The following is an 18790-nucleotide window of genomic DNA, read 5'->3' on the forward strand; positions in this document are numbered from 1 at the left end:
ATCTCTTTTTCCATTCACTACAGATGGCAAAAAATTTGAGCCCTCTGAGACACAGACAGAAGAGAGCTAATAAGCTTTAGTAGGTCACTGACAGGTTCCTTATCAATTTTCTTAGTATTGTACATAAAGCAGACAGCACAGATTCCAAGCCAACTTACAAGTATATGGCCACCTACTGCAACTCAGCTCTGACAACCACCAACTTAATTAAAAGAAAAATAAATTCAAAAAGCTCTCCCTACTCCAATAGCAATTTAACTTTCCAGATTTTCCCTTTGTTGAAAGATTATGTCACTATATACATTTCAGTAGCTCTATCACAAGAATAATAGTGTCATAATGTCAGCTTGAAGCATCAGCTTCTCAGTGCTATGTGCCAGGGTGCTTCACTGGGTGTATTGATGTGGCAATACTGCTAAGCGTGATTGTGGGAGATATTACAGCCTAGAAGATTAATAATTGTGCTTAGTGGAAAATAGCTTTCAAAAATCCCCAAAACAACACTTTTTCAAATTACAACTATTACTAGCTTTCTAAAGAGTTTTAAATACAGGAGTGAGAAGGTATGAAATAGTAGAGGAAAGAAATGAAATGGAATACTGATTCTTTGCCTTCATTTGTCCTCTCCATAGTGTTCGAATAATACCAAGGGAGATTAAATTTATTCTCATATCTGCAACATGGGTCTTGTCTGAAAGGGAGCAAACCCAAGGAAAAATAACCAGCATTCCTTACTCCTCTTTCTGAACAATACAACCTTATGCACGTTCAAAGGAGTTAGAATTAAGTAGAACATGCTGAACTTTATCTAGCCATTCACTGATTAGCTCAAACAGCATTGGTCTTGTATTAGTTTATGACAGGTTCATGGAGAGCCAAAACTGAAAGGATTGAAGGCTTCAAAGGAGAAGCTTGAATCGTAAAAATCAAAATTTATACTGAACACAAGGTAATTTCTCTACCAACAGCTTTTTCCTATAAGTAGCAGAAATACAAATAATAAAAACAAAAAAAAAAAAAAAAGGGGAAAACAAACCTGAATTTTTTCAAAACATATTTCCACAAAAAATAATGTACAAAAGGGACTCCCTACATCCCCTCTGATCCCCAGTTACTTAATTTACAACAGAACTAGTTGACTCAGGGTGAGAAAATTTAATCTGGAGTATACTATGAACAAACCAATCCTGACAGATCTCTATGTAGAAATTAAAGTCATAGATAAGACAAACCACAGTTTTCCATTATTGTAGACAGAAAGGCGTCACACTTAGATCATAAAATTTACCATCACCATTTCAAGAGAAAAGTTGTGGGTTTCTTGCCTCAGCCTTTTATACAAGAAGATCTTGTATAGGTCTTCAGAACTCTCACAATTAAAAAAAGTCAGGGGAGAGTAACTGACACATATCCTAGTGATTTGCTAGAATAAGATAATTTTCATACCTCTTCATCCCATTGTTTTACTTTTCCTGTAAACTATTGAAGAAAAACTTTTTTTTACTTCTCTCCAGGACCTCTTTTTGACGCCATACTCCTTCCCTCCTAACTCTACCACCCTGAAGCAGAAACAGCTGCAGCAAAGTGCTCATTAGTGAGGCAGTCACCTGGCCTAAGTTCAAGAATTTTAAAGAAGCAAGGAGGAAACTAATGAATGCCACCTGTTCCCACTTCAAAATCCTGATTACAGCCAGGGGAGAAAAGAAAGAGAGCCCCAACAAAGTCAGAGGAAAGCAGTAAAAGCTCTCTCAATATCTACCTGGAGGAAAAAGATTAAAAGAAGTAAATGGGGAAAGGTCTTTGTGATCTGGAGCCTGAAGATGGGAGAGTTACAACAATGGAAGGACTGACCTCTCTTCCTCAGCAAAATATTTTAGTTTCTGTATATTCCTGGGTTGATGATACTCCACAGCTGCTGCCTTGTTTTTTTCAGTTCAATGCAGAACATACCATTCAAGAGATGGTGTACCAAGCCTATATCCTGAAAATTCCCACTCTACGCTCACTGATGTGCCTTTGGAGATTTGCCAGGTGACCTGTGCTCCACTGCTCCTCACTCTCAGTATTGAAAGCAATTGCTAAAGAGTCTAAATGTCCATGGAGGCATGGTGATTACAGAGATGGGAATATCTACTTAAAGTAACCCCTTTATAAAATGATGGAGAAAATGGCATTAGAAAAATTTGATCCAACCAAAACAATCAGCTGAAAGCAAGGGATTGGTGGGTTAAAAGACTATGAGAAATAAAGCTTCCCACTGCTCTCACAGTACACTCTGTGGTTAGGGCGTCATGACAGTCTCTTACTTTATCTCAATCCCTTTAAGGAGGTGCTTAGGAAATTCATCCAAATGCAAATTTCACATTACTGTCTGAACCTTTAAAAAAAAACAAACAACCAACTACAAAACAAAAAGCCACCTGTTCATCACTGAAAACATTATATAAGAGAAACGAGAATATCACCATCCATAAAGGAAAGAGATTTGTTTGAAAAAGAGATAGTTTCAATGCTACCATGGAATCTACCCTCATTTTCAGAGAGTCAAAATACTATGGGAAAAAGTTTGGGTAGCATCATTCTTTCAGTTTTGGAGCTATCTTTGGAGTTTGGGGTTTTCTGTTGGGTTTTGGAGGTTTTTTGGTTTGTTCTTGGTAGGGTTTTTGTAGCAGTCTAGGAATAGTGCTAAAATTGGCAAAAAGTACACACACCTGGCACCAGGTTGACTCTATGAGTTAATTATTACCTGATTTTCAAACTGTAGTCATCCTTTCTTATGACTAACTCTGCTTCCATTCCTGACAATGCAGAGGAATAAAGACAGAGGATGAAAGGAAAAAAAGAGTAGAACATCTTGATGAAACTTTATGGAGAACAAGAAAGGAAATAAATGAGAAAGAATGGAACAGGAGAACTGCAGAAACAGGGAATTGTGGGGAAAAAAAAACTGAAAAAAGTGAACAGGGAAAACAGAGGAGCTAAATTTAGAAGTGTTGGTCATCAGAGTGCTTATCATTCTACACAAGCAAATCACAAAATATTTATAAAAAGTATAGGATGTGTGAGACAACAGGTTTCTCTGAGAATTCATGTAAATCACTCTTGGACAACTTTTCTTCAGTGTATATTCAAGCTGTCTTCTTCAGGCACTAAATTGAAGATACTCTGACACCCAACAGGTCTGTAATGTACCTGCATGTTAGAGTGACCAAATTAGGCTCCTTAGAGAAGGTTTTTTATTATTATAGGATAGATTTAGGAGCTTCTGAATGCTGAATGTCTTAGCATACCTATTTAATTGATTCCATCTGGAATCTTGAAGAACAATTCAGTGTTCCTTCAAGCTGAACATGAAGTGCAAAGTCAAAAAAAATCCTACATCATTGGTTCATCTTAAAAATGACTGCGTCAGGGCTTTGGAGGAAATGACAAAATGAAACTTTTGCAGAGGAACTTAGTGATTGAAGTCCAGAAGGTGACTGGAGTGTCTTGGGGACTTGCCTCCAGGAATCTGACTGAGCACTTGCCATTTCCCAGGTAAGTGCAGTAAGTACTGGGCAAGAGACAAGACTTCTGTGGAGCAATTCTTCACTTCTATTGAAAATAGGCTCACTGTGCGGAAAGCTATGCAAGATTTATGGCAGCAGACAGAAGAAGAGTAAAAGCAGGCTTAAGTTTTTCAGCTCTGAATTACAAAACCTGAATAAAGCGCATAAATTCCAGTAAGCAGGAAATGAATGTTCATCTGGTGAACTTTGCACTGAACTGAACACAGCAGTGCATAAAGTCTGACACACAACACAGAGATTTGTCTAGACAATCCCAGTGTGGTTTACTGGCAACTGCACACCCCAGCCAGGAACTGATCCTGAATAAGTTCCTGACTTTTCAGACTTCTGAAGCTATTCCCACAGAGAAGGACAAAGAGGAACTTCTGATTACTGATTTCAGACATCAGATATTCCATGGTCCTGCAGAGCACGCCATCTGAATATCTGAGTATCAGATACTCTAATGAGGAAACAGGCAGTCTGATATTGTCTCTAGGTGGAAAGATGTTGTGGAAAGATGACTGGGGGTAAAATCAGAGGAAACTGAGAAGTTATATTCACATTCTAACAGAGCTTACAATGGTATGGAAATTTTAGGGAAAAATACAGTTGCTCTCCCTGGATGGAACATGGTTGGCAGGCTTGAAACCTGTTTTACGATGCTCCCCACACAGCGGGGTTGTTTGTCAGTGTTTCCCATTGTCTTGGGATTTGAGATCCCCCCTCACGATCTCGCCTTTGCACCCAGCTGCCACAAGGAGCAGCATGTGGGAACAGTCACCATATTGTCTTTGTCTGGGAAAGCTGCATGGACGTCACCTGCAGGGAGCATCCATCATCTTCTTGTCCTGGCTGCCACATGGAACTAAGTCGAGGGGTAACCATCTTTTTGTGAGAAAAAACACCTGCTCTTTCTGTATACTTTTGTTGTTAATATTGCTGTTGTTGCTGTGCATTTCTTATTCCCTTACTACTTCCTTTCAATAAATTGTGATCCCAAACCAAAATCTCTGCTTTTGTTCTTCCCTTGCCAGAGGAAGAAGAGGGAAGGGAGTGGCTTATGTAGAGTTTGATTTCTGAATGGTGTTTAAACCACTACACAGTTAGAAAGTTCAACTCCCTAATAATATGAGCAGTCAGCCATCTTGCAGGATAGTCCCCTTTAAGAGAGAAGTATAGTAGTAGGAGAAGAGAGGTTGGGAGGCTTATCACATTGGAAAAAGCAACACCTCTTTAAAAGCAGCAGTGGCAAGAACTGGGCCTTTTAGGTAGGCTGACTAGCACATCTTCCTTAAGCCACGTACACAGAATCCCCAAAGAACTCTGAATTTCTAGAGGTAGAGTTTTATACAGCATAGACTAGAAGAAGGCAACTTCTGAGAGAGGCTAAGAACTCAAATCAGCTGGTGGAATAACATGAAAGATTTTGAAAACAAAGGCTACGTTCTCCAGCTGTGTCCTTGTGAGGCAAATCCATACTATCAATTCAGCAGCTGAGAGAGGCTTTCACAAACACCACATTTGCCCCCTTGTCATAGGTTAGCACCTAGTTACCTGTGTTAGGTAACACAGGAAAATCTCCTTCTCCCCCTAGGACAACCTCACAGGCTTAGTTTTGGATCTGCTCCTTGCTCTTCTCAAAAGCTTGCAAGCCTATACTCCTTGAGACTATCTACTTGGTATACACACTGAAATTCCAGAAAAGGATCTGAGCTCTGTATATTTGGTTGTGCTGTGAAAAGCTCTCCCTCCATGAGAGGATTTAGTATGATGCAAAACGCAGCACCCAGGTCAAAGCAAACAGTCAGTCATTTAAAAGAACGCTGAAGCACCCACAGACGAAGAAGCTAAACCCCGTGCATAAAAGATACACCATCCTCAAGCGTTGTTACAGCCATCTGTCACAAGTTTACTGAAACAGTGAAAAGCTACTTTTCCTACCTGTGGCTGTGGAGGAGTGCGTTGAAAGCCAATCCATCAGACCAGCTAGTGGTGAAATTGGTAACGTTGACCTGTGGATAATTGCGAGTCGATTGACGGACCCAGCTCAGCAGAATCATCTCACTGTTTGTCTGCTGCAGTCCAGCCATGATGTTTTTCATTACATCTTTGACCTGCAATAAAAGACAGAATTTGATCAATGATTGAATTTATTGAAAGATGACTATTTCTTTTTTTGACTTGAAAAACCTTCAGTTGCCTAGATTACAACCTTAAAAACTCCTAAGTAATTAAAGAACACATTTGTTTTCACAATGTAATAACAGCAATCAATTCTGAATGCTTAAAGACAGCTATTGACATGCACTGAATGCATTCCTCCCTGTGCCACAGGTGAAGCAGGGACAGAGAAGACACATCTGTTAGCTCACTTGTGGGAAGTGAGTTCATTCAAATTATTTCTCCTTGTGGTTTTCTTTGATCTGGAAATATATCCTTAGTTAATATGATACATTACAGCAAAAGTTGATAAAATAATGAAAAGCACTCTTCTCTCATTGACGGAGTTGAAATAGTACTGAGGCAAAGTAAATGTGCTCAGTACACAGTAAATAATATTTCTGACTTAAAGGTGCAAACTATATTTGCATACATGCAAAATGGATGAAAAGTCAATTTCATTGCATGCATTAAAAGAGTATTGTATATGTTTCAATTTTATTGGTTTAATGAAATTAATATTCCTTTTTCACTAGCAACAGTTTACCAATCTACAGTTATTATTTTACAAAAAGCCTAAAGGCTTTTATAATATTTATAATTTTGACATAATGCAGTAGATTTTTTTATTTCCAATCAATTTCTTTACTAGTGAAGGATCACATAAAACTTCTACTAAGAATTATTTACCTGTACAGTAACACCTTTTAAATCATTGCTTTCTCCATATATCTTTTAGAATAACAGTTCTTTTAAAATATTCCCTAAGATATAATTTAACTATAAAGTTGCTTATTGCTTCTTATTCACTTAGGGAATATTGCATTCCATTATCATTTTCCCCTTGAATTGCAGCCAGTACCAGTCAGTCAAAGAATAACATTGAGGGCAGATGCTACTTTATGATAAAGGGTGGACCACTTTAAAACTGTAAAAATTGTAAGATAATATGCAGAAGCTGTAATCTGAAAGAACAGTCAACAACAACAACAAAAATTAATTACCATGATATTGTAGAAAAAACAGAAATAACCTTTTACTGTTGGGTATGGTAAGTTGCTCACTAGTTTCACAGTAATTAATTCAATTATTTTGCTTCTGTGAAGATATGAATTTCTGAAATAATATCTTGGGTTTGCATCTCAGATGCCCAAAGAGTATCAGTGCCTTTATTTTTCCTTTTGTGACTTACGTATTGTCCTGGGGTGATTTTATGATAATACTGTATTTCCCTATTGTCTGCTTTATGCCTAGAAATTGGTCCCATAGCTTTAAGCTGTGTCCAGGAGAGGGGGGAGAGAAGCCGGGTGAATTCTTCAGCACAGTTTGTGTTCAAGGACTCACACACACTTCCCCACGTTCTCACCGCTGCAGAGGCAAGGGAGCACCTTCCTGCTTTTAGCCAGCCTGGTAGCTGAGGCAAGAAGTTTTTCCTGGGACTGTGGTTTCTTCTTCTTCTTCTGGAACTGTTCAGCTTTGTTCCAGTCCAAAACACCAGAACCTCGCCAGGAGCCCCACGCCGCGGCCAGACGGGAGGCTCTGGAGGACCTCGGGAGAAGCCAAGCAAGACTCTAAAAGTCCACCTTCTTTCTCCACAACGAGAAGGTTTATTATCTAACATTTTTCCTTTTTTTTCTCCTTTGTGCCTGTGTGCACCTTGCTTGTTAAATAAACAGGGTTTTTTTCACTTTCCTCCAAGAAATTCCTTCGGTACTTGTGGGGGAGGGGCTGCCGAAATCTGCCTTCCATTAGAGGACACATTAATCTCAGGATGTTTCCTCCTAATTTGTCTCAAACCCAAACAGGTATAAACTTTACTTTACATGTTGTGAGTTTCTAAGATGGGAGGAGAAATTTATCCTCACTAGATTTCATGGGATATGTTCCTGACTTTAGTCTTAGACTGTAATTTGTACAAATGAAAATCAATATAAATTCTGTCAGATAAGAACAGAAACTTTTTATAGTTGCCTCCATTTCTGTCAGGAGACAGAAAATAAAGTGTAAGAAAATTAGGAAATACAGTCTTTATTTTTTCTTTATATGTCTGAGTGGGTGTTTCTTGTCAATATTCTTATTGTCTTCATTATTGAGAGGTGCTGAAGTAGATATACATAATGTAGCAAGAAGCTGAGATTTGGTCTCTGTATTCCCAGGCAAAAGACCCCTTCACTACTATAAAAATATAAAATCCTGGTGTTTTCATTATTCTGGATGCTAAAAAGAAAATTTTTGGAATTAGCATCTATTGCACCAAACAAACAATATGAAAGACTAGAAAATACTGAAGTTATAGTTAAAAAGACCTGTCCAAGCTAAGGTTTCATTGTTCATTTTTGGTTTTATCACATGCTTATATTTACAAATGAAGATTTTCCTGAATATTATAAGCAAACTGTAACTTTATAAAAATGCAACACACATTTGCATTAAAGGATAGCTGAATGAATGCAGGAACACCATATTTAAAAATATAAAGGTTCATAACACACAGAAATGATTATGTGTTTGAGTTGATACCAAAGAGAAAGGAGCTATGTCTATGAACAGAGAAGATTAGACAAAATTAGAAAAAAAATGGGGAAGACAATTATTCAGAAGAATCCAGGCCATCGTTTTCCTTTAGATCTAAAGAGATGAATCCAAACCCAGCATTTATTTTTGCTTTTCAGTAAATGAATACAAAACAGTTTCAATCTCACCTTGTTGAATTAAATATGCTTACAATAGATAAAGTTTTACTCTCTTTTTCCTGCATTTCTTTGCAACAGTGAAGACTGTTAAATTTATGATTTTTTTTTTTTGCTACCTCCTAGGGAAAGTTAGATATTTAAAATAATAGAGTAAAAAAAAAAAAAAAATTTCATCCTGGATGCTGAGGCCACTTCCTCTTCAATGAGAATTGGTGGATAACTCCACTTCTACAACTGGAGCCACCTTGTCCTCCTGAGTGTTCTGAGGGGCATTGTCATCCCACCCCACCTGGAACCTTGGCAGCACCATGCCACGCCACTGCAGGCACAGCACCACGCTGTCTGCAGGATGCCTGGGTCCTGAAGAAAGGTCTGTGCCTGAGCACAGAAGTGCTGGCTGACATTTGGTGAGACAGAAGCTTTTTGGAGGCTGCTTGGTTAAGATGTACTGCTGGGAAAGTGGCACACAGAGATGTGTTCATGTCAGCCTGAAGAGCTTTTAGGTAGACAAACTCCCTTTGCATCCAGGCTCAAAAACTACAGCTATTTCAAAGTGTCTCTGCCTCATGCTGTCAGGTGATGAGTTGACCTCTGATACTCATTTCTTTGTTACATCTCCTTTCTAATGCAGTTTATCCTGGCAGGACACAAAGCTTTCAGGTGCAGGAAACTCTGACTTCCACAGAACAGATATACTTGCTCTTCCTGGGGAATGGACACATATATGGCAATAAGAAAAAATTAAATTTTGATAGAAGAGAGGGAAAAGACAATACAGACATCACCAAGATGGTTTCTGAAATACCAGGCTGCCAAAAGGAGATCTGTGGACAGAATGGAAGCACTGCTATTCTTGTCACCACATGAAGAAAGTGGCCAAAAGTAGCACAGCCAGCCCTGGCTCACAGCAGCGAACCTTTGATCTTCCCACTGCATGACCATGTCCTGGAATCTGGGCATGTGTTGCTGTGTGTGTAAGATGACAAGGAACACAGCATGATCTCAGGCTCAAACTACATCTCTTTCACCTAAAACCAACACTCAGGCATGTAACATTTTGTAAGATTGGCACTAGGCTTCAGGATGCCAGACCCTAGAATAGAGGGAGGGAAGAAGATAATCTAAAAAGAAAACCATTCTCAAAGCAAGAACTTTTCGTTTTTCTTAATAAAAGAGGAACCTTACATCTCCCTGACAGAATAACTTAACATTTTTTACTTGCTATATTTAAGGTATTCTGACTGCATAGATTACATTTTTATAGCTAGAACCATTAAACTCTTTCCAAGTACATTTGAAAGAACACTTTTAAGGACATTTTCATAGATATTCAAGACACCTATCAAAGTAAAGGATATTCTTTGTTCATTGATTCAAGGTGGATTGACAGAAGTGCTTCATTTCTATAACTGTAAATCAAAATTAAGTGAAATGGTAGTTTGTATTAAAATACTGATGTGCACAATAACCCTTATGTTTTTAATTAGTCTCCAAATGAGGCTGACAGGCTGTTGAAATGCTCCCCTCTGAAATATTTTCTTTTTGTATATATGCATTCTTTTGTGATTTTTCCCAGAGAGAGTCAAGATTTGGGCCAAAAATTTTTGCTACAGGGTTTCTTTCAGGCTTCACATGAAAATAAGTTCACTCTTAAAAACATAACAAAACAATTTATACACTGCCTTACAGAATGTTAAGAGAAAACTCTTAAGAGAGTTTGTAAAATATAGCAGTTCAGAAATTAACAGTTTTGCTCTGTTTTTACTTAAATGTTAACGCTGCAGTGAGGCTGGGATCACAGAGCTGAGAGAAAGAGGGCAGCAGCTTCAAGGAAATAAGAGTCTGATGGATTTAGTACCATAAAGAGCTTTGGCAGCAGGTGCTCAACTCAGTATGATGGTTCAGTTTCGGGAAAACTTTTAACAATAATCTGAAAAAACAGGCTAGATAAGAAAGGACACAATCATCTCAGGGGATACAGAAAGCCATGATATTTCCACTGCACAGAGATGAGAGTGGCAACAATGTGTCAAATCCTGTCCGCTGCAGTGCCTCTACCACCTCTACTGCTGATATCCATTTGGATTGGTACTGACATTATTCCTTTCATGCACCTTTCTTCTACCATCTCTTTTTTTCTATTATTTTTACACAAAGAGATTAACATTTTTGTAAGAGACCATCATGTTGTCATATATAAATACAGGTGTGTCTCTATGTGGTCCTGGCTGCAGGATGTGAAATTGGAAAAGCTTCTTGCCTGTTCACCTACAACAACACAAGTGTCCACACAAACAATAATCTCATACATTTTCTTCTTGTTGTTGTTTTTTGTTTTAGATGTAGACAGATAAAATTCCTCTAAGTGACTCTTCTCAGGATCTGCAAAAGCAGGATGGCAGCAACAAACACAAACTACACAAGCATGCACTAAATCAAGCACCCTGTGTAGTCCTATTTATTTGTTTTCAGGCCTTTTCACAGACTACAAATAAATATAGTAGTCTCGGTATTTTACCCAGCTGTAGGCAACTGGAAGAGGAGTTTGGTGGCCCTGACACTGTATGAACAACTTATCATGTTTCCAGCTGCTTCTTGCCAGGGACAATCTGTGATAGGCAAACTGGAACCAACAGGAAGAAGAATTTCTTAACAAATTTAGAGCCGTGTTTCACCATCAGTTCTGTCAGTATGTAAGATTGTACCTGCCTATAAACAGGGCAGAACAATCACAAACATATTCTAGAACATGCAATTAACTTCAAAACTTGAAAGAAAATCTGGGAAATAACAAAGACTTTCTCCACAGAGCTGTAAATAAGCAAATTTACTTTGAACACTTCCAATACTTTGAGGAAAATAGGCAGCAAAATAATGGCTCCCGAGTGTGGCTTCTCTTCCTTTTTTTAAGGAGAAAAGCCCAAATATAAATCTGTTATTACATTATTTTTTTAAAAAAATTATTCATCATTAAGCAACAGCAACAGGATTATTATTTAATAATGGCTTCTTGTTGCCAATCAGGTTTTAGCTACTCTTTAGAAAAAAACCTAAAATTGAATTCTGCCAAATTAGAATCTTATTTACAAAAATTTGAATAAAAACAGAAGTCCAGAAGATGCAGATCACTTTCAGTAGTTCATGACTAGAACAAACTGAAACACAGTGATGCCAAACTGATTTTTGCCTTTTTACTTCTATATATTCTTACATATTTGTACCTCTGTAGCCTATTATTGTATAACTACATAGATTCATAGCTAGCATTTCACCTTCTCTGTTAGACAGAAAGACAAAATACATTCCCAAAGGCCCCAGTCTGGGGACCAAGGTTAAATCCTCTGGGAACCAAGGTTAAAACAACATCTTTAGACATAAACATTTGTTTTCCCATAAACAAAGTTTAGCTAGTACCTAAAGGCAGAGGGGGACACAGGGCTCTGGAAAAGGATGGAACCAAGGGGGGGAATTACTTTGTTACTTGTCCTCCTAATTGGGAATTCCTGCCAATTATGTTGATTTGCTAAACGTACAAAACTGTATTCACCCTTTGTGGGATGGGCATTTTTCCATACTTGCCCCTGGAGGTCTCCAGTTAAAGACCAGCTTTTATATTACCTCCTACACGAATATTGTCTCCAAAGGGCATTGTTTCATTTCTAGATCTTTAAGGCATCACAGAATTCCAAGTATAGACTAAACATGGACTGAATCATTATGACTATGCTGACAGAGTCACACTATAAAACACTGCTTTGTAAATATGATCCTTGGACTTTTCATCCATGGGTAATTCAAGCTGAAGCCATGGGTACCATTGCAGCTGCCATCACAGTTATCACTAGGCTTAAGATGAAGCTTGAAACGAATCACTTTTGCACTGAAAACAAAGGGGTTTTTGTTTTTGACATGTCTGCTGTCAAAAATCTCATCAGGCTGCACCAGAACCTCTGTCTTCCGTGTGTCTGTGCAAGTGCATGTTAAGAGGAATGGTGGGAACAATTGAAAAGAAATCAGTAAGTACACAGCTAGTACTAAAGCACACCTTTAACACTTTGCTTCAGGATAAAATATGAAGAAAACAAAATATTAATTTGAACACGAATACTCATCTCAGTCCATAATTTATACAAGTTAAAACACAGTGATTCAAGGATTATTGGTAAAAGTTGCATATCTAGGTATCATATTCCATCTGCTCTTAATAAGTAATTAGGAAAAATTTTATGCAATTAGACTAGAAACATTGAAACAGGAGGCAAAGGAAGAAGTGAGTTAACTATTTGCAGCTTTTCTCTGTTGCTGTTGTCCTGTAAAATTAGAATAAAAATATTCCCTCTTTGGATGAATGATACGTATCTGATTTTTGGTAGGACTGTTTAGTTTTTAAAGACTTTTAAGCTTTGTTTCCTACCACCTTTTCTTGTTATTCTATGAAAAACTTGTGGATTATTGCTTGAGGAACACAGTCAACACTAATGGACAGACTCCTAGCCGAGATTCACACAAACACATGGATTCAGAGCATCTAGATGCTAGATCTTTTTGAATTTTGATTTTACTGCTATCTCAGAATTTGTTTAGTTAAGTGTCCTCATCTACCATGCTGGTTTTTATGAGATCCATACCACAAACCCCCCTTTCTCTCTAAAGAGAAAGGAAGCTAAATGAGCCACATCTGTTTCAATAAATAGTCAGTCTAGCAGCTTTTTCGTGTTCTAAAAATAATTCTTGGCAGGATGGGTCAGCAGCAAAAAGCAACAGATGTGGTTATTTCATTAAAATCTAAAAGTCACTCTTTCTAAGTTACTAAAAAGAAAAGTGACTATGAGATCTATGTGTCCACATTGGCTTTGTCTATCCATTTTTGTTAGGATAATTGTTATATATAATCATCTTACAATATCTGACTCTGATATTACAGTCAAAAAAGTTTCTGCTAATCCGGTAAAGACTATTTTATCTGCTTAATATTTTCAATATTGTTGATAATATGTATGCAGACTTCCATAACACTTTCTGATTTACCACATTGGAATGCCTATGTTTACTTTCTAGGTTGTTGCTGGATAATAATGGGGAAAAGATCAGTGGAATAAAGCTATTTCATGGAAAGTAAGGAGCAGTGCCACTCACCTGCCAGTGGAGGATTATATTCCAGATCAAACCAAGGGTCAGCTTATGATTTCCATCCACAATGTCTGAGCTCCCTATATTTACCAAATCAACCTATCACAGGAACAAAAAATAATTGTAAAAGATTAATAACAAGCGTAAGAGATTGGAGGGAGATGAAGGCATAGGCTAAGGTAAATCTCCCATTTGCTTTCTGTTGTTCCATAAACTTAAAACTCACATTTTATAAATGGCACAATTAATGTTCTGGAAAAAAACCAGCAGTGATCTGGAGTCCCAATTATTCCAGTTATAGCATGTTGTGAAACATAAAATTTAAATAGTTGTATTAACTCAAATACCTTTTAAATTAAGCTTCTACAATTACAAATCACACAGACAGAAGAACTCCTGCACTCTGCTTTATACTACCTTACATAATATAATTTTCTGGAAGTAACACACACACCTCTAGACACTCTAAGAACCTACAAACCCAAGGCATTACATATTTAGATTAAAACAGAATTGATTTTTCCTTAATTAAATTCTAAAATGTATAAGGAAATACACAGGATGTGTTCTGGCATACAGATAAAGCAGTGATTGTGATCCAAGCAAGTCTTTTCCACAATTGTTCACCCAGTAATGTTGTTTTCCATAATTATCTCATGAATTTGCAATTTCATAATGCATCAGTATTCACCACCCTGGAATATTCTTTCCTCCACATGTGAAATGACACATCATGCCCCCCCCCCCCCCCGCCACTTCTTGCGCTATCTGAATAAGGAAGCCAAACTCAGGGTTATGAATGCAAGACTGTAAGCTGTCCTGCATATTTGGATAGAACTATGACTCTAAAATTGGCATCATCGCTGTTTCATAGATGCAAGTTTTCATGGTGGAACTGATGGGTTTTTATGGCAAAGTACCCCATTCCTTCACAAACTACATTCTGCACATCTCTACTGCACTTCTGAAGTTATTTGAAGTCACATCTGCAAACTGACTGAAGTTTTACATGCTCAAAACAGGCTGCTATATTTTCGTTTTTTTTTTTTTTTTTCAATGTATCTATGTATAGGTCATTTTTACAAACCAGAAATGAAATATTTTATCAAGAACTTTAAAACTCTCAAAGAGCTCCTCTCTTTAAGAATTCCACATTTTGTACTAAAAGTATATGAGACTGGCAATTTATTCTAACCAACAATGTCCTGGAACATTTCCCAAATGGAACTTAGCCTTTATACACTAAATTTTAAATGGAGTTCCATGCAGGAAGGGACACCCTACAAAGTTTATATGGGCATTGCCTGCATATTCTACAGGTAAATCCTCCATCCATTTTTGCAAGTGGAAGCCTGAATACACAAGGACCACATCTGTTTTACTGAAGCAGAAGAACATTGCCCAGTTTGCCACAGGGAGGTCTAAACATGATTTGAGACAATCTCCCACCCCTCATGTCCCCCATGCTCCCCCCTCAACACTCTCACTTTTATATGGGAACAGAAAAACCTGTGAAACTGACTGGAAGCAGCAGCATTTTTCAATGTTACCACCCAGATGACTATAGAACCTCACAGCAAAAATGGAACACACCAGCAGAAAAATCTAGACTACTAACAGGCTTTAGTTCACTTTAGAACCATTGATTTTGCATTCCTGAAGTCCCACAGAAATCACTCATCAAATTATTGAAGGTTAAGGAAACTGTTTCAGAGGCAGGTCTTTCTACTTCATATTGACAAGATACAGCATATCTTTACATATACTATCCTAATTTTTATACAGTTTACAAGGTTTTCATTACATGAGTATGATGGCCACTGGATGACCACTTCACATTCTAAAACAATGTTTTTTCTTCTATCATCTAAAATTGCAATACTTTCTGTTTTCTTCCCAGATTTGAAAGGGACTATTATTGTGTTCTGGAAACTGAATGGAAAAGCACACCAGTGGATTTAGCTGATAGGTATTAAATACTTCAAAAAACATTTTCTATGATCATTTGTAACCAGGTATGCAATCAAAATCTTCTTGTGTAATGTGAAATAATGTATTGATTATTTTTTTTCTCCAATAATGTCAAATGTTGCAGATTTTCAACAATTAAAAGCTTTTTCGTCTCTATTTTTACATTAAATTCCATTAAATAAAAAGAAAAATCAAGCTGGAGGTCTTTACGTCAGTCTTATAAGATCACTTTCATTTATGTACAAATCTTTAGATGGATTACCTTAGATTTATAAAACCAATAACTTTATTCAGTGCTTGAACTCAAGCATTAGTGACCTCCTGCAGCTATCAAGAAATCCAATATAATATATAGCATAGAATACATTATCTTTGTTCTGACACCTCTTACTGTTAAGTTTAAGCAAGTGTTATAGTTTATTTGAATTTAACTCTCTTGAGGAGAGTTATGATAAAATTAGTTGGCCAGAGGAAATGTCTGCTAAAATTATGGGTCTGTCAGAATGCCTGCATAAGGAAGATAATATGAGAATGATGCACAGAATACTGGCTTGAAAAATCAATCTTTACAAAGTAGAATTGAAAGTGATATTGATATGATTAGGGTTTTGAATCATGAGGGACAGATGCCTTTGAAACTTAACAAAAAAAAGTTATTGTAGGAAAAGCCTCAGGTTTTCAGACTTCATAATTTTTAGAGATTTTGAGTAAGTATTTTGATAGGCAGTATCTTGTAACCAGCTATGGATGACCTCTTCTATTTAACTTTTGAAAATTTATTTTAAACACCACTCATTAGAATAAAATCGTGCAGGTTGATCTGTCTTCAGAAAGCATCTGTTATAGATGTATTATCCAAAATTTGCTGGAAGAGGATTTTAAACTCCTTAAAACACATTTTACCCCACTGCTGAATGACAACATATCCAAGTCACAGTAATAAAAAACTGCTTTGACTCCAGTACTTTTACACTATAGAGCAAAGGTGTTTGATTCAACACCTAATAAGCATTTTGTGTGCTGTCTACAGGCTGTTCTGAGCATGTCTGGCTGAATACTTACATTATTTCTCTGCAAAATGTGGATTGCTTTGTTGACATTGTTCAGAGCATGAACTCTTGTGGAGCCCTTTTCTTTTGCCTACAAAGGAAGAAAACCAAACTTGACTGTCCAAAATCAGAATCTTGAGTACACTATATGTAACACAAATCTTATGTCTGTAGTTTTCTGTTGACATATTAGCATACATTGGGCTTATGCAGCTTCTCAACATGAAATAAAGTCAATTGTGAAACAAACTGGATCCACAGTTAGAAGGTAATTTGTTACCTTGACATTTTTCAGGGAAGGAATCATTGAAATGCATATAAAATTAGATAATTCCAGATTCTTTTTATCATGATTAGTTGCCTTCTGCATGGCACAATTTAGGAACATTGCTATGGCAACTAAACAGATAAGCATCAGTTTGTTTAATATTTATGTACAAGTATATTGTCTCTGGATTTTGATTCTCAATCTCCCAGCCTTCTAATGAGAAAGTTTCAGGGAAAGATGCCAAATTTACGAAGTCCAACCAGGAACACAAGAGAAGACATTAAAAAGTGTGTATGACTGTGTCACTTTAGAATTTCCAGGTCAATAAAAGCAAGCAGTTCTCTCTTTTCAGACAAGTACAATTCCAATAGATGCACCAGATGTATAACAATAGAAAAAAATTCTAATTCTACACATTAAATTCTATTCCAGCTAAAATCTAGCTATCTAAGTGAACTCTGCCTCAGTTTTGTTTCTCTGTGCCACAATTAATAAGTGCATAAAACAAGGTAGAATATTTTCATTTCAAGTATATGCCTAGCAAAGTGTTAATGTCTAATACAACTCTCAGTCACAATGTTTCCTCAATTTCAAATGAAACTGAAAACTATTTAGACTCCTAAAAATAGTTTCCACAGGTCCTCATCAGTGGCAGAAGTCAGTGAATATCACCTACTACAATTATCACAACATTAAGACTTCAATACACAGTAAATGAGTTAAAAAACACATACAAGTTTTTGGCCTGTAAGGCATTCCAGGAGCTCCAGAAGTCTTCGTCCATCTCGAAAATCATTAAAAAGGTCTTCAATGTAACGTCTTCCAAACTGAAATGAAACAATGGCTCTGGTGAGTTCCAATGCCAAAAATAATAATTAAAAAAAGACCTGAAAACTGTAAGAAGCCAGTGTCAGAATAAATATGAAATGTATAACACAAGTAAAAGTAAAAGATGAAAATACATTTAAACTCACAAGATTCTTTCATATACATCTCTTAAACAGGGTCTTGCTGTTTAAGAGAGATTGATGCTTACTTCAAGTACATGCCATTATTTCAAACAAATAAGCCAGAACGAAACACTAATATATCTAGAAAACAAAGAAGACTTAGCAATTAAGGTGCAAATCAGAAAGGAAAAAAATTAGGAAAAATAATTTGGAAAAAAAAACCCAAGGAAACAAACAAAACTTAAAACCCCCAAACACATAGGAAGTCATAAAAAAGTGCCTAGTACGTGCTCCATGTGTCAGAAAGAAACTTGGAAGTACACAGAGAGAGATGAGTCAGACTTACTCTAGTCAGGATCTCATAAATATATCTATGTTAATAGGGCATGGAATTGTACTGGAACGTGGCCTCACTTCTGTAAGTGGCTGACAGACAACTCATATTTTGTACTCAGCATCAGTGAAAGCTGAAAGGAAATACTTGGGATTTTCCCCCATGTGACAGTGTTAAAAAGACTCACTCTTTCTAAAATTCAAACCAAGTTTCTGATCTCATGCTTTGACTAATGCATGCAATATTAAAAATATAAACATATAATTTTTTATAGTCTAGTCACTGAGCAAGTTTTATGTGCACCTATGATTTTTTAGATTTTTTTGTATGAGAGCTGTTGAGAACCACAATAAAAAGCAGTGATTATTTTGTGCAGTGCAAAATAGTTTCACATATCCACATTTTTTCTAATTTTTGAAGTTTGACAGATGCTTTGATTGAGAGGAAGTATTTTAACTTTCTAGAATTGACTCTATGCTGACCTACATTGCACCTCTTCCACATTTACCACAGAGCAATGTAAAATTGGGAATCCATATCATACAGAAGACATTTGCTTTCCTATCAGCAGTGCTGTTCTGGTACTCACTGCAACACTCATTAGAGCTAGCTGGGAATTTCATGAAAAACATATCTTGTTAGAAAGTACCAATTCCTTTGGGAGGTTACTTAAACAGAGGACAG

The 18790-nt window shown here is 36.8% G+C and overlaps 1 protein-coding gene across 5 annotated transcripts in view; it reads right to left on the reverse strand.

Moving 5' to 3' along the window:
* DMD (dystrophin) overlaps window positions 1-18790 on the reverse strand; it is a 999626-nt gene that overhangs the window by 788665 nt on the left and 192171 nt on the right. For all 5 annotated transcript variants that reach the window (XM_082277447.1, XM_082277448.1, XM_082277450.1 and 2 more), the window contains exons 3-6: window positions 17557-17649; window positions 16568-16645; window positions 13541-13633; window positions 5493-5665 (exon numbers count right to left, since the gene is read on the reverse strand). In XM_082277447.1, coding sequence (XP_082133573.1) covers window positions 5493-5665; window positions 13541-13633; window positions 16568-16645; window positions 17557-17649 — 437 coding nt within the window. The remainder of the gene's footprint in view (window positions 1-5492; window positions 5666-13540; window positions 13634-16567; window positions 16646-17556; window positions 17650-18790) is intronic.

The sequence above is a fragment of the Coloeus monedula genome, assembly GCF_965178545.1.
Source record: "Coloeus monedula genome assembly, chromosome: 3".
Lineage (NCBI taxonomy): Eukaryota > Metazoa > Chordata > Aves > Passeriformes > Corvidae > Coloeus > Coloeus monedula.